Source organism: Calonectris borealis, chromosome 3, assembly GCF_964195595.1.
Source record: "Calonectris borealis chromosome 3, bCalBor7.hap1.2, whole genome shotgun sequence".
NCBI lineage: Eukaryota > Metazoa > Chordata > Aves > Procellariiformes > Procellariidae > Calonectris > Calonectris borealis.
This window is the reverse complement of record NC_134314.1, coordinates 567,450-581,345: the sequence shown is the minus strand read 5'-3', so window position 1 is coordinate 581,345 and position 13,896 is coordinate 567,450. Positions and strand designations below refer to the sequence as shown.

Genomic DNA, 13,896 nt, shown 5'->3' with positions numbered 1-13,896 from the left:
CGTTGGGTTTGGATCAGTGAATTTTTGACTTGTTTGTGCATCACGTGGAAATACTCTGAAGTGGTTTGTGTCACTAGCGTTAGGGGAGAAGCAGGGACCCCCCCTTCTGCCCTTCCCACCCCCGGGCTGCTCCCCCATCCCTGCACCCCCCCCGGCCCCCACCTCCTCTCCCACCCCGACCCCACGCGGGACGCGTGAGCCCTTCCCACGCCCCAGCAGCAAGCAGCGTCACGGCACGCGCACGCCTGCACGAGCGTGGTGCCAGCAGCTGCCCGCCGGCACACACGTGCACACACGCTTGCATCCCTCCGTGCAAAGTGCCGACAGGCTCCTCACTGCTGCGTGTGTGCGCACACGTGTGTGTCACACCATGCATGGTCTCAGCGAGATGTTCATAGCACACACGTGCACACGTGCGTGCATCCCTCCGTGCAAGGTGCCGGCAGGCTCTTCACTGCCGTGTGTGTGCACACATGCATCGCACCGTGCACGGTCTCAGTGAGATGCTCATTGCACACACGTGTGCACACATGAACTCCTCGGCAGGTGTCCGTGCGCGTGCACGCACGGCCCCGTCCCTCCATGCACGACGGCGTGCCGGGAGCACCCCTCAGCCCTGCCCCTCCACGCCCCGCCGCGGGGCTGCCGGGGACCCTGGGGCTGCCGGGGCCGGCGATGCTCCCCAGCACCCGCGGCGGGCGCCGGCGGGGTGGGGTGCCCGGTCCTCGCCCCCCGGCTGCGCACTGGTGCTATCCGGCGGGCGCCCCGGCCCCGCTCCCCCTCCCCAGCCCGTCCCCGGGGTAGTGTCAGATGTGAGTTGTTCCTTGTGCACTTTTCCCCTAGGTGGTCCCTGTAGGTGTGCGGGGGGCCGGGTGGGCGCAGCCCGGCGCGGGGGTCCTGCCCGCCCCCGGTAGTTGCATATTGGCCGTTTTAGGAACCCGCGGTACGTTTCTGTTTGCTCATTAAAGACCGTTCTCACAGCGCCCGGCCTCGACGCCTGCTTGGGGGCTGGCTGGGGGGTCCCGGCTGGGGTAAGGCACGCGGTGGGCTCTGCATCGTCCCCACCTCCCGGCGTGCACGGCCGTGCGCCTGCACCCCGACCCTGCTGGGGTCTGGCACCGTCCCCACGCCTCCCCCCATCCATCCATCAGCCCCCGCCGCGCTGCCCCTGGGGACGGCGCCGGGGCAGGGGGCTCAGCCCCCCCACCTGTGGCTGGGTGCTGTCTGGGGGGGAGCGGGGCGAGAGGCTGCCCAGGGAGGGGGAGCGTCCACAGCCCTGCTGCGGGGACACACGGGGGTGTGGGGACGCAGGGATGCAAGGACAAAGGGAAAAAAGGAAGACCCGGGGAACAACCGACCTGTCAGCCTCACCTCTGTGCCCACGAAGATCATGGAGCAGATCCTCCTGGAAGCTGTGCTGAGGCACATGGAGGACAGGGAGGTGATTCGAGACAGCCGGCATGGCTTCAACAAGGGCAAGTCCTGCCTGACCAACCTAGTGGCCTTCTATGACAGAGTGACTACACCAGTGGACATGGGAAGGGCTACCGATGTCTATCTGGACCTCTGTAAGGCCTTTGACACGGTCCCCCACAATATCCTTCTCTCTAAACTGGAGAGGTATGGATTTGATGGGTGGACTGTCCGGTGGATGAGGAATTGGCTGGATGGTCGCATCCAGAGGGTAGTGGTCAATGGCTCAATGTCTGGATGGAGATCGGTGACAAGTGGTGCCCCTCAGGGGTCCGTACTGGGACCAGTACTGTTTAATATCTTCATCAATGACACAGACAGTGGGATCAAGTGCACCCTCAGCAAGTTTGCAGATGACACCAAGCTGAGTGGTGCGGTCGACACTCCCGAGGGACGGGATGCCATCCAGAGGGACCTGGACAAGCTCGAGGAGAGGGCCCGTGTGAACCTCATGAGGTTCAACAAGGCCAAGTGCAAGGTCCTGCACCTGGGGCGGGGCAAGCCCCAGTATTGGGATGGGGGATGAAGGGATTGAGAGCAGCTCTGCTGAGAAGGACTGGGGGTACTGGTGGACGAAAAGCTGGACATGAGCCGGCAATGTGCACTCGCAGCCCAGAAGCCAACCGTGCCCTGGGCTGCATCACCAGCCGCGTGGCCGGCAGGGCGAGGGAGGGGATTCTGCCCCTCTGCTCTGCTCTGGTGAGACCCCCCTGCAGGGCTGCGTCCAGCTCGGGGGTCCTCAGCACAGGACAGACAGGGACCTGTGGGAGCGGGTCCAGAGGAGGCCACCAAAACGATCAGGGGGTGGAACAGCTCTGCCATGAGGACAGGCTGAGAGAGTGGGGGTTGTTCAGCCTGGGGAAGAGAAGGCTCCGGGGAGACCTTATTGCGGCCTTTCAGTGCTTAAAGGGGCTTATCAGAAAGGTGGGGACAGACTTTTTAGCAGGGCCTGTCGCGACAGGACAAGGGGGAAGGGTTTTAAACTGAAAGAGGGGAGATTCAGACCAGATGGAAGGAGGGAATTGTTTACGCTGAGGGTGGTGAAGCCCTGGCAGAGGTTGCCCAGAGAGGTGGCAGATGCCCCATCCCTGGGAACATCCAAGGTCAGGTTGGACGGGGCTCTGAGCAACCTGGTCTGGTTGGAGATGTCCCTGCCCGCGGCAGGGGGTTGGACTGGATGGACTTTGAAGGTCCCTTCCCACCCAAACCATTCCGTGATTCGATGATTCTATGACACACGCGGGACACAGAGCTGGCCCTGCCGCCACGCAGCGGGAGGGCGAGGGCACACGCACACATGTGCACACGCATGCACGCACGCTGCCCAGTTGCACAAACACACACATGGGTGCAGGAGGGCTGCAAGGTGGGGATGGGGTGCAAGTGGTGTTTTGGGGGGCTGGGGGTCTGTAGGGCCATAGGACAGGGATGGGGTGCAGGTGGTGTTTTGGGGGGCTGGGGGTCAGTGGGGTTATAGGACAGGATTGGGGTGCAGGTGGGGTTTTTGGGGGGCTGGGGATCTGGGGGTCTGTAGGGCAGGGATGGGGTGGAGGTAGGATGTGGGGGGGCTGGGGGTCGTGGGGCTGTAGGACAGGGTTGGGGTGCAGGTGGGGTTTTGGGGGGCTGGGGGTCGTGGGGCTGTAGGACAGAGTTGGGGTGCAGGTGGAGTTTTGGGGGGCTGGGGATCTGGGGGCCTGTAGTACAGGGATGGTGTGGAGGTGGGGTGTGGGGGGTGCGGGGTACGGGGGGGGCGAAGGGTCCCGGGGGGCCCTGGGCTGCGCGGGTCCCAACATCTCAGGCGGCTCTGCGTGTCCCGGGGGAACCCTGGGGGCTGTGGGGGTCCTGGCAGCCGCTGGGGTCTCTTAGGTGTGTCAGGGGCTCTGGGGCTCTCCGGGGGGGGGGGGGGGGTCACAAATGTCCGAGGAGTCTCTGGGGCTCCAGGAGGCCCCGGCGGGGTCCGGGAGATCCCGGGGGGTCCCGGCGGTGCGGAGGCCGCCGCCGCCCGCCCCCAGGGGGCGCTGTGGGGGAGGCAGGGCCGCGGCCGGCGTTGCCAGGGCGACGAGAAGGAGGCGTGGCCCCCGCCCTGTTGCCATTGCGACGGGGGGCGGGGCGGAGCAGGGGCCAGTCCCGCCCGCGGGGAGGGGAGGTGGCGGCGGCTGCGCATGCGCGGGCGGCCCGTGCGGTCCCGGCCCGGTCCCGGCGAGCCCGGCGCGGAGCGGAGGGAGCGGAGCGGCGGCCGGAGCGGCCGCGGCCCGAGCGCGGTGAGTGCGGACCGGCACCGCGGGGCGGGGCGGGGCGGGGCGGGGCGGGACCGGGCCGCGCCGCCGCCATCGCCCGCATCCCGGCACCGGCCGGCGCCGCCCCCCGGGACCGAGCGGGGGGGCCGCCGGGGCCTCGGGTGATGGAGCGGCCGGGGCGGGGGGGGGGGAGGGTTGTGTCCGTCCGGTGTCCCCGGTGACGGAGCGGCCGTGACAGGTGGGGGGGCCTGGGGATGGAGCGGCCCGCCCGGCCGGGGCCCCCGGGGATGGAGCGGCCGTGGCGGGGGGGGAACCGGGGCATGATGGAGCGGCCGGGGCGGAGAGGTCCCGCGGTGCCGGTGGCGGCGGGGTCCGGCCTGACTCAGCGGCGGCCGCCCCTGAGCTCCGGCTGCGTCTCCCACAGGGCCGCGGGTCCGGCCCGGCCCGGCGGGAGCTGTAGTCCCGGCACCGCGCAACGCCCGTTACCGGGCATCACCGCCGGTTACCGGGCATCACCGCCGGTTACCGGGCATCAACGGGGCCCGGGCATCACCCGGGGACTCCCCCGGCCTCAGCGGGGTCCTGCCGGGCCCGGATCGCCGCCGGGCGCCGGTGAGGCGGGGCCGGTGCTGCCTGCCCCTTCCCGCGGGCTCGGGGCCGGTGCCGGGCGATGCTGCGGGGCGGGCGGGCAGAGGCCCCGCGGCACCGGCTTGGCCAGAGCCGTCCGGGGCGGCCGGCGCGGGGACCTGCCAAATCGTGACGCGCTCTCGCCCCTCGTCCTCATGGCGGCACGGTGGCGGTGGCCACGCCGGGGCCGAGCAGGGCGCAGGCAGGACGGCAGCGCAGTCAAACGGTGCCCGGTGCGTGTCGGGATGGGGGGACGGTGCCCTTCCCGGTAGTCCCCCGCGCCGTCCCCGGGGGACGTCCAGCCCTGGCTCCGGCCGATGACCTTCTCGCCGCGTGGGGAAGAGCAGGTCCCCAACGCTGCGGTGCGGGGTGCGCAGACCCCGGCCCCCCCAGTGCCGCCCTGAGACCCCCCACAGCCCCCCAGCGCCGCCGGGGCTCCCCGCGGATGTCGTGTGCCGCTCCCTCCCATCGCGCGCGTGGGTACGCAGCGGGGGACAGCCCTCCCCGGCGAGCAGCGCGGGCGCGCTGGTGTGGCTGGAGCACATGGGGCCTCTCCTCGAGGGGCTTGGCCAGCGCTGGCGAGGGGCTGCCCAGGGTGGGGGATGCTCTGCTGTGGCGCGGACCTGCTGGCGTGGATGTCCCCTGCCCCGGCCGTGGGGTGCCGACGAGCGGCTCTCCCTGTGCCGGCCCTAACCACCACCCAATTTGAATCATCAAAAGGCGCTCGGCATTAATGTTTCAGGGATGCTGTGCAGGATAAGGACGCTGGAGCGGGCGAGGGGGGAGCAGGCGCGGTGGGAGGCGCTGCCGGCGGCACCGCGCTCTGCACATGCTCCTGCCGCTGCTATTTCAAGTTATTTAGGTTAGCGAGAGCGGGGAGGCGGGGGACCCGCAAGGCTGGGCCACCCTGCCCATGCTCCCCCGCGTCCCTGTCAGCCGGCCACCGTGGCCGCACCAAGCACCGCCGTTGGGAGCCACGAGCTCCCAGTGTGTGAGCGGATGGTTTCCCTCACCGCGAGCTGGGACGGGCGCTGCCGCCTGCTAAAGAGCCGGGAAACCGGGGAAGGTACCGGGGGATGGACCCGGCGAGGAGCTGGGTGCTGCCTGTGCCCGGGCAAACCCATCTGCCACGCACGGGCTCCGGTGCGGCGCGGCACGGCAGGGCGCGGGGATGCTCCCCTCGGGGCCGGGGAAGCGGCACTGGGAGGGATGTCTGTGGTGGCCGGGGAGGACAGGGGTGAGCAGCCACCCTGCCAGCACCTGGGTGATTCTGCCAGCTGCCAGATCAGCCGGGCAGCACCGCAGCGGCTCCGCACGGCGCTCAGCCCCCGCTGGGTTGTCTGCCACCCCCCTCACGTATTTGTCACTTGAGAAGCCACCAGGACGGCTCCCAAAATAGAAGCCGCGAGTCGCAGCAGCCCAGCTCGCCCCGGCACAGTGCTGCTGCCGGGCTGGCGCAGGCAGCGAGGGGCCGGCTCCGACCCGCGGCCTCGGTGGGCAGCACTGCCCGTCCGGCTCTCGGGCAGCCGCAGCGGTGCGCAGTCGGTGCCTGGCCTTGGCAGCCGGTGCTGGCACTGCCGCCTCGGTGCTGAGAAAACACGTCCGGCGCGGCCGCCGGCCTCATTCTCCTCCCGCTTTGTTTGGCCAGAGCGTGCCGGCCCCGGCCCGGCGAGGGCTGCGGCGTGGGACGCCGGTGCCTGCCGCCGCCTCCCCGGCAGCGTCAGCGCGAGGAGCCGGGCTGGACGACCTCTCCGCGCCCTGGCAGCGCCGGCGGGACGGGGCAGAGACACACGCCCGAGCGTTTTGTTCACCGTTGGGCCTTGATTAGCAGCTCGGCAGCCGGACAATTAAAATGCAGCGGTAAGCGTCCCCCCTGCCCGTCAGCGCGGCTGGCTGGGCGCAGCCCCAGGCGCCCTGCACAGGCGGCATGGGGCGGGGGGGCTGCCGTGCATGGCGGGGGCTGCGCCCTGGACCCCCGCATCGCCCCGCACTGCCGCTGCCTGCAACTTGCCTGGGTGGCGGAGGCATGGCTGGCACCGAGGGCAGCCGGCAGGAACCGCGCTGCCATGCCAGCCGCTGCTCCCCGGGGACCCGGTGCCTGCAGAGCTGGGCCGGCGCTCACCCAGCGCTGAGGCAGCCGTGTGCCAAGCCCTGCGCCACAGCAGCTCCTCTCCCCAAGGCTTGCTGGAAATTGGGGCTAAATTCTTATTTTTATTCTTTTTTTTGCAAAAGCCGGTGGCAGAGGCAGCGTGCAAACCGGCTGGGCTGGAGGCTCCCTGCCTTGGGTGCGTCCGTCACCCGGCGTCGGGGCCGGGGCGGGCAGCGGGGCCAGCTCCTGCCCCGGCTGGAGGGCTGCCGCAAGCGTTCCCTTCCCTGTCATTATGCCGGGGCGTGCTCGGCGCTGCGGCGCAGGGCTTTGAAGCGGCATTTCAGAGGGTGGAAATGAGCTGGGTGGCACCGCGTGCCCCGGCGAGCCTCCCCTCGCAGCACCGGCTGCCCTGCCTCACCACTGGCTGCTTGGCGCTGTGCCGTGCCGGTGCTCGGTGGTGCCGCGTGCCGGAGCGGGGTCAGGGTGCTCCCCGACGGGCTCGAACGCGCGGCGGCGTGCGCGGGAGTCGGGGTGTGGCTGGCGGCGGCACGCCGGGGAGCGGCTGGCACGGTGACACCTGACTTCATCCCGCTGTGAAACCCGTCCCTGCGGCTGCAGGCTGCCGGCACGGGTCTTGGCTTGCTTCGGCAAAGGGGAAGCCGTGGCTGCACCGAGGCGCGGGGCGGGCACCAACGCCGGCAGCCTGCCGGGGAGCGCGGTGGAAATCCCGGGTGGCGAGGGGCGAGGGCGCGGGCGCGTCGCCCGCCCGTGGGGAGCTCGTGGGGCTGCTCCCTTGGCCCCAGCCCTGCCGTCGCTGGGCCCGTACCGCGGTGAGATGATGAGGAAGGGGCCGGGTTCAGCCCTCGCTCGGGAGCGGCCGAGGTTTCTGCCGGGGCTGCACCCCGCTGCTGCTGGGACGGTGTCGGGGGCTTCACCGCACCCGGAGCCACGCGGGGAGGGCGTCCTCGGGCCAGCCCCACTCGGGGTTGCGCTCCCGGGCTCCGCGCCCCCTCGCCTGCCCAGGGAGAGTCCCCGGCGGGGGGCTGCCCCCCCGGCCCCCCGGCTGCGGCGTGGGGAGGGTCCCTGCAGACCTGGCCATGCAGGGCATCCCGTGCCCTGGGCAGCGAGGGGCTGCGGTAGGGGCTGGGGGCTCGCCTGTGGGGCTCGCCCATCCCGGCACAGGCAGCGGGTGCTGGGTTTGGGGTGCCGGCAGCGTGGCGGGTCCCTGTGCCGGGGAGGCTCCTGCTGGCTGCTGGGGCTGTTTGGTGAGCCCCGGCACGTTCCCACATCCCCTCCGCTTCTCAAGGGTCTGGGGTGCGCCAGCCACCCCCTGGCCCCCACCCTGTCCCCCCACCAGGCCGTTTTAGAGGGGGCACCCCCGGGGCAGGCGCGGAGGAGGGCTGCGCGCCGGGGCTGGGTGCTGTGGGTGCTCCCGGGCATGGGGCTGGGGCAGTTCCCCTGCCGCGGTGGCTACAGCTGTGTTGGACCTGCCCCGTCCCACGGCGTGCGCCCCTCGGGCAGGGTGCCGGGAGAGGCAGGAGCACCGCGGCTGCCGTGCCGGGTCCGGGCACCGTGAATCCCCCCGCTCAGTTGGGGTGGGACCTGGCCCCATGGCTCATTGTGGTGGCCGGCTCCGGCACCCAGCCCAGCCCTGCCGGCTCTGCCGTGTGCGCAGGGCGCTGGCAGCTGCTCCCGGCTATTTCGGGAAAGGATGGTGATGGGGGGTGTCAGCCGGCCGCTGGCTCCTCACCAGGGTGGGCAAGCAGCCCCCTGCCCCGCAGCAGCCCCCCCACCTGCCAGCCCCCTGCCCGCTCCGGCAGTGGGCAAGCGCCGCTGCTTTCCCGGCTGCACCGCGGCGGCCGCACCGCAGTGCGTGTGGCTCTGGCTCTGCGCCGCGCATGACTCAGCTCGGCGCTGCCAGAGGGGGGGGACCCCTGCCCGCGCCCCAGCCAGCGCCGGGTGGCCTTAGGCTGTTTGGACGGGCGCTGCGGCCAGCGCGATGGGTGGCTTTGGTCCTCGCCGGCCGCCGGGGAGTGGGACGGTGCCCGCCACACCGTGCCGGGGGCTGCGGGGGGCTCCGGGGCAGGCAGCAGCCGCAGGGGCCTTGTTTCCAGCTGCTCCGGCAGCTAAAAATACCGACACCCCCGGCTGCGTGCTGGCGACACGGCCCCACGCGGGGCGGGGTGGGACGGGGTGCTGGGGGTCCCGGCCCTGGCGAGGGGACAGGCCGGCTCAGCTGCCGGTGGCGGTTCAACCAGCCAGGGCGCGTGGCTGTGCCGGGGCCGCATCGCCGGTGCTGAGTCATGGTGGTGCCGAGCCCGCGAGTGAGGGGGGGCTGCTGCCGCCGGAACCTTCCCCCCTCGCAAGCGGGCATCCAGGGAGGTGGCAGCACCCCGGGGTGGCAGCGCCCCACGGCCACCCCGTCATTACACCCACAGACCCTGTCTGCTGGGGGACAGGGGGTCCTGCATGGGGGTGCCCCCCCCAGGCGCAGGGTGCAGGCGTGTGCAGGCAGTGCCCCCTCGCCGGCCCCACATGACACCCTGGGCAGTGGCAGCAGGAGAGCGGGGCCGGGGGGGCGAGGGGAGCCCCCGGCTGGCAGCTGGGCCTGCACCCCACAGCCCCCCTTGCCAGGGAGAGGGGAAGCGGATTAACGCTGCTGCTGCTGCTGCGGCTGCTGTGCGGGGGGGCAGCGGCGAGGGGGACCCCCACTCTCGGGGAGGGGGCAGCGGGACAGGGACCCTGCTCTAAAGCGTTTGGCAGGTGGGACGGTGTCTCAGTGCCCCCCCCCAGCTCTGCGGCAGGGCTCCCCGGCGCTCTGCCGTGCCGGGGCTGCGGTGTGGGGTCTCCGCTCCCGCCTGGGCAGAGCCCTCCGCCATCTGGGAGCGGGTTTGCGGCCGGGCCTGCCGGCAGATGTTGCCCCTCTAAGCCCTGCTCTAATGGACCCCGATCCCGGCCCCGGCAGATTAGACGGCCACCGAGGGCTGGCCGGGGGGGCCGTAAGCTGCTTACGGGCCGGCACCGGCCCCCGGGAGCCCCGTGGCCACGCACAGGGAAGGAGCTGCGCCCCGGTGCAGGGGCAGTGCCCTCGGCGGTGCCCGCGTCCCCCCGCACCCCCTGCCCCTGAGCCGCATCCTGCACCGCATCCGTGTCCTGCGGTGGGTCCCGCTGCCAGCGGCACCCTCTGACCCGGCTCCCCCGGGGCTGTGCCCCCACCCAGGTGCCCCTGCTTGGGGCAGGGGTCCGCCTGGCCGGGTGGGACACCACGGGGCTGCCAGGGACCCTCGTGCCCCCTCCTGCTGTGCTCCCACCATACCGGGGGGGTGCAGCCGGGGTGGGGGTGTCCCACAGGCTGCGCCGTGGCAGCCGGACCCCGGTGTCCCCTGGTGCTGGAGCCTGGGTGGGACGGGCGCCCCGCGTCCTGCCGCCCCCGGCACGGAGTGGGGCTGGGCTGGGGGGCGCAGCACCGAGGCGGGGGGCACACCGGGCTGGCGGTGCCGGCGTGACACCCGTCTCTCGGCAGCTGGGGCATGGCCGTCAATGTGTACTCCACGTCGGTGACCAGCGAGAACCTGAGCCGCCACGACATGCTCGCCTGGGTCAACGACTCCCTCCAGCTCAACTACACCAAGATCGAGCAGCTCTGCTCAGGTGGGGTGCGGGGGGGTGGGCGGAGATGGGGGGACGGTGGCGGGGTGCCGCCGGCCCCCCGTGACGCCGCGGTGTGGGCCCGGCGCAGGGGCTGCCTACTGCCAGTTCATGGACATGCTGTTCCCCGGCTGCGTCCACCTGCGGAAGGTGAAGTTCCAGGCCAAGCTGGAGCACGAGTACATCCACAACTTCAAGGTGCTGCAGGCCGCCTTCAAGAAGATGGGGGTGGACAAAGTAGGTCCCTGGGCGGGGGGGCTGCGGCGGGGCGGGGGCCGTGCCGGGAGGGCAGCCCCCCAGCCCCTCCATGTGCCCCCCAGATCATCGCGGTGGAGAGGCTGGTGAAGGGCAAGTTCCAGGACAACTTCGAGTTCATCCAGTGGTTTAAGAAGTTCTTCGACGCCAACTACGACGGGAAGGAGTACAACCCGCTGCTGGCGCGGCAGGGCCAGGACGTCGCGCCCCCCCCAAACCCAGGTGATCACATCTTCAACAAACCCAAGAAACCCATTGGCACTGCAGGTAATGTCCGGGTCCCCCGGCGAGCGCTGCCCCCCGCCCTCCCGCCCGGCCTCCTGCACCCCACGTCGCTCTGGCCGCGGCCAGGCGTCCCCCCCCGCCCCTGCCTGCGCCCCGCTCTGCTGCCTGCCTGCCTGCGACTGGGGGGGCCGAGCGGGTCTGCAGGGACACCCGGGGCGGAGGGGACGGCGGAGGGACCCACGGGGAGCTGGGCAGGGCCCGGCTGCCTCCATCTTCCTGCTCACCCCGGGTCTGGGGGCGATTTGTCCCCCCAGGCTGCCCCCAAGGCTGCCACCCCCCCGTGCCTTGCTGCCACGGTGCCAGAGAGCCGCTGTGCAGCCTGGCTGCTCCCGGCCACGGGCGATGCTCCCTGGGCGTCGTGGGCACCCTGTGCTGGCGCCGCGCGGGCATCTCAAGGGCCAGACCTCCCTGTCCCACAGCAAACCCCGGCCAGGCCGCAAGCACCCCTCGAGGGGTCTGGGGGCAAGATCTGCCAGGGGAAACTGAGGCAGGGGGGAGGCTCAGGGCAGGACAGCCCGGAGTCGCAGCTCAGCCCCCGAGTGCTCTGCCTGCCCGTGCTGCCCGCTGCTGCCTCCTGGCCCCTGCCACCCCGCACGATGCAGGGGGGCGTCCCCGCCGGCAGCCCCCCGGGCTGGCATTAACCGGTTGGTCCCCGTCTGCTGTCAAGTCCCCCAGAGGACCTCTCCCACTGGCCCCAAGAGCACGCCGAACCCGGCCCGCCTCAGCAACGTCCCCAGCAGCATCCTCCGGAAAAACTCCCCCGCGGCCCGCAACGGGGGCACCGAGGCTGACGCGCAGATCCTGGAGCTCAACCAGCAGGTAGGCAGGGCCCTGCCTGCCGCTGCCTGCGCCCGGCTGCCGGCAGGGCCAGGGGACACCCCGGCCGTGGGAGGGAGGGGATGGTGCCGAGCCCCCCGGGCACCGGGGATCGTCCCCCTCCCAGCCTCGGGCTGAAGGCTCCGGCCCCCCCGCAGCTGATGGACCTGAAGCTGACGGTGGACGGGCTGGAGAAGGAGCGGGATTTCTACTTCAGCAAACTGCGGGACATCGAGCTCATCTGCCAGGAGCACGAGAACGAGAACAGCCCCATCATCACCGGCATTGTCAGCGTCCTCTACGCCACGGAGGTGAGGGCTGGGCACCACTGCCCCTCCCTGGGACCCCCCAGGACCCTGCCGCCAGTGCCCCCAGACCCTCGCCTGCTCTCCGGGCTTCCCTGGGCCGAGACTGCCTTCCCCTCTGGTCTCGTTCGCTTCCTGGGGTGCCGGGGGGGTGGTTTGGGCTTTGCTGAAGCCCTTGCACCGTGCCGGGAGGAGCCATGGGGATGAGGCGGGAGCCGGCCGGGAGCGGGAGCGCCCACCCTATGCCATCCCCGGGCTGATGGCCGCCTGTGCCCCCCTGCCAGGAGGGCTTCGCCCCGCCAGAGGATGACGAGCTGGAGGAGCAGCAGCCAGAGGACCAGGACGAGTACTAGCCCCGGCACGCTCCCACGCCCCGCGCCGCCCTGCGCCGTTCCCCCACCATAGACATTTGAGGTCTGAGCCTGTGCGCCTCGCCCTGCACTGTCACACGCCATCACAGTCTCCGGCAGCCGAGCCCGCGGCCTCGGCATCCAGCAGCTCCGGTGGGAAGCCACTGTCTCCATAATAAATAGATGTCCATGCAGCGAGGAGCACGGCTGTACCTATGCCGGGGACTGGCGGGTGGGGACGGGCTCTGGCCGCTGCGCCCGGGGCCCGGCCCTCGCCACCCCCACCCCGTATTTATTTCCGTTGTCCCCTCCGGTGTGAGTGTCGCAGCCGCCCCGGCGTGCCCCCCTGCCCCGCCGTGTGAGAGCGAGGGGGAAACACCCAGTCCTCGGGGTGTTTTCCCGGGATGGAGCGTGCTGCCTGCGCTGCCCACACCCTGCCAGCCCCGGAGCCTGGGGCGCGGCGCTGGTGCCAGCGGCCTGGGGACCACTGCACGGGGGTCGGTGCCCGGCCGGCAGCCTGCGGGCAGCGGGGAGGATGTGGAGAAGGGAGGTGTTGCTTCAGGTTCCTGGGAAGATGAAAAAGGACCCCCAGCCCGGCTGGGGACGCGGCCGCGGGTGCAGGCAGCGGGCGGGGGACCTGGCCGCCACCGGCCAGGACGGAGGATCCCGGGGTGGGAGCCTGTCCCCTCTGCGGCGTGGGGACGGCGGGGCCCTTCTCCCCGCTGCGGGGCCCCCTGCCCTCGCCCACGGCCACCGAGGACCCCCCGGGCCGGGTCTCCCGCCCTGCGGGGCGCTGGGGTGGGTTCGCTGAGCGCGGCACGCAGCGCCCGTCCTGGCCGTCGTCTCCCCATCGCATCGCTTGTCTGGTCCGTCACTCCGGTCGCAAAGCCTGCATCTGTGTTAAGTTTTATTTAAAATAAACTCGTGTGGTAAAACGTTGTCCTGCCCGTCTCTGGCCTGCGCCCAGCCGGGCGCTGCGGGAGGCGGTGGGGCTGCGCACGGGGAGCAGTGCCTGGCTGCCCCGGGCCGGGCAGGCCTGGGGGGGCGGCGGAGCAGCACAGGGCCCCGGCCCGGGGCGGTCCCTGGGCCGGGCCGCTCCGGGAGCCCCCGCTGGGGCTGGGAGCCGCCGCGGCAGCATCTGCATGGCCCCGCCCCCTCCCGCAAGGCCCCGCCCCGTCGGCTCCGAGCGGCGCCGCCGGCAGCATCGCGATCTGCATGGCCCCGCCCCCGCCCGCAAGGCCCCGCCCGCAAGGCCCCGCCCGGGTCACGCGCGCAGGGCAGCGCCACCAGGCGGCGCGGCGGACCGCTCCCCCGCCCCTCCCCGGCCGCCCGCGGCCGTGCGGCCCACCCGTGCCCGCCGCGTGGGCGATAGTCGTGACAGCGCTCGGGGGTCGCCCCTCCGACCCAGGCCTCAGCGCCGGGAGCCCCGCGGGGCTGGCAGGGAGCCGCTGGCGACACGGGACGGGGGGAGCAGACGCGTCCCAGCCCCCGGCGACGAGGCCGGGCGCGGTGAAGCCCTGCGCAGCCGAGTGGCCGGGGCTGCCGAGACCACGGGGCCGCGGGACCGGTCCCCGGGCAGCCCGAGGGTCCCGGCTGGAGCCGGTGGGACAGCGGCACTGGGGGAACGTGGTGAGGGAGCTGGGAAGCGGGCCCTGCCCCGACCGCCCGGTCCCCGGCCGGGTCCCACCTCGGCCGCCCCCTAGCGCCCCCCGCGCCCGGAATGAGCGGGCCCGACAGGGGCGGGGCCTTGCGGGCGGAGGCGGGGCCATGCAGATCGAGCACCGCGAGGAGTCTGATGGGAGACCCACGCG

At 72.1% G+C, this 13,896-nt stretch overlaps 1 protein-coding gene across 4 annotated transcripts; it reads left to right on the top strand.

The window, feature by feature from the left end:
• The first annotated feature begins 3,634 nt into the window (after positions 1-3,634).
• On the top strand, positions 3,635-13,020 carry MAPRE3 (microtubule associated protein RP/EB family member 3). Of its 4 annotated transcripts, none has more exons than XM_075147964.1 (7): positions 3,635-3,734; positions 9,950-10,077; positions 10,166-10,311; positions 10,395-10,551; positions 11,282-11,433; positions 11,589-11,741; positions 12,020-13,020. In XM_075147964.1, exons 2-7 carry the CDS (start codon positions 9,957-9,959, stop codon positions 12,086-12,088), a joined length of 798 nt encoding a protein of 265 aa, XP_075004065.1. In that variant the 5' UTR covers positions 3,635-3,734; positions 9,950-9,956; the 3' UTR covers positions 12,089-13,020. The 4 variants fall into 4 exon arrangements, with proteins under 4 accessions (XP_075004065.1, XP_075004062.1, XP_075004064.1 ...); XM_075147961.1 differs by having other exon boundaries at positions 10,395-10,596; XM_075147963.1 differs by lacking the exon at positions 3,635-3,734 and adding an exon at positions 5,985-6,197.
• Positions 13,021-13,896: the final 876 nt, after the last annotated feature.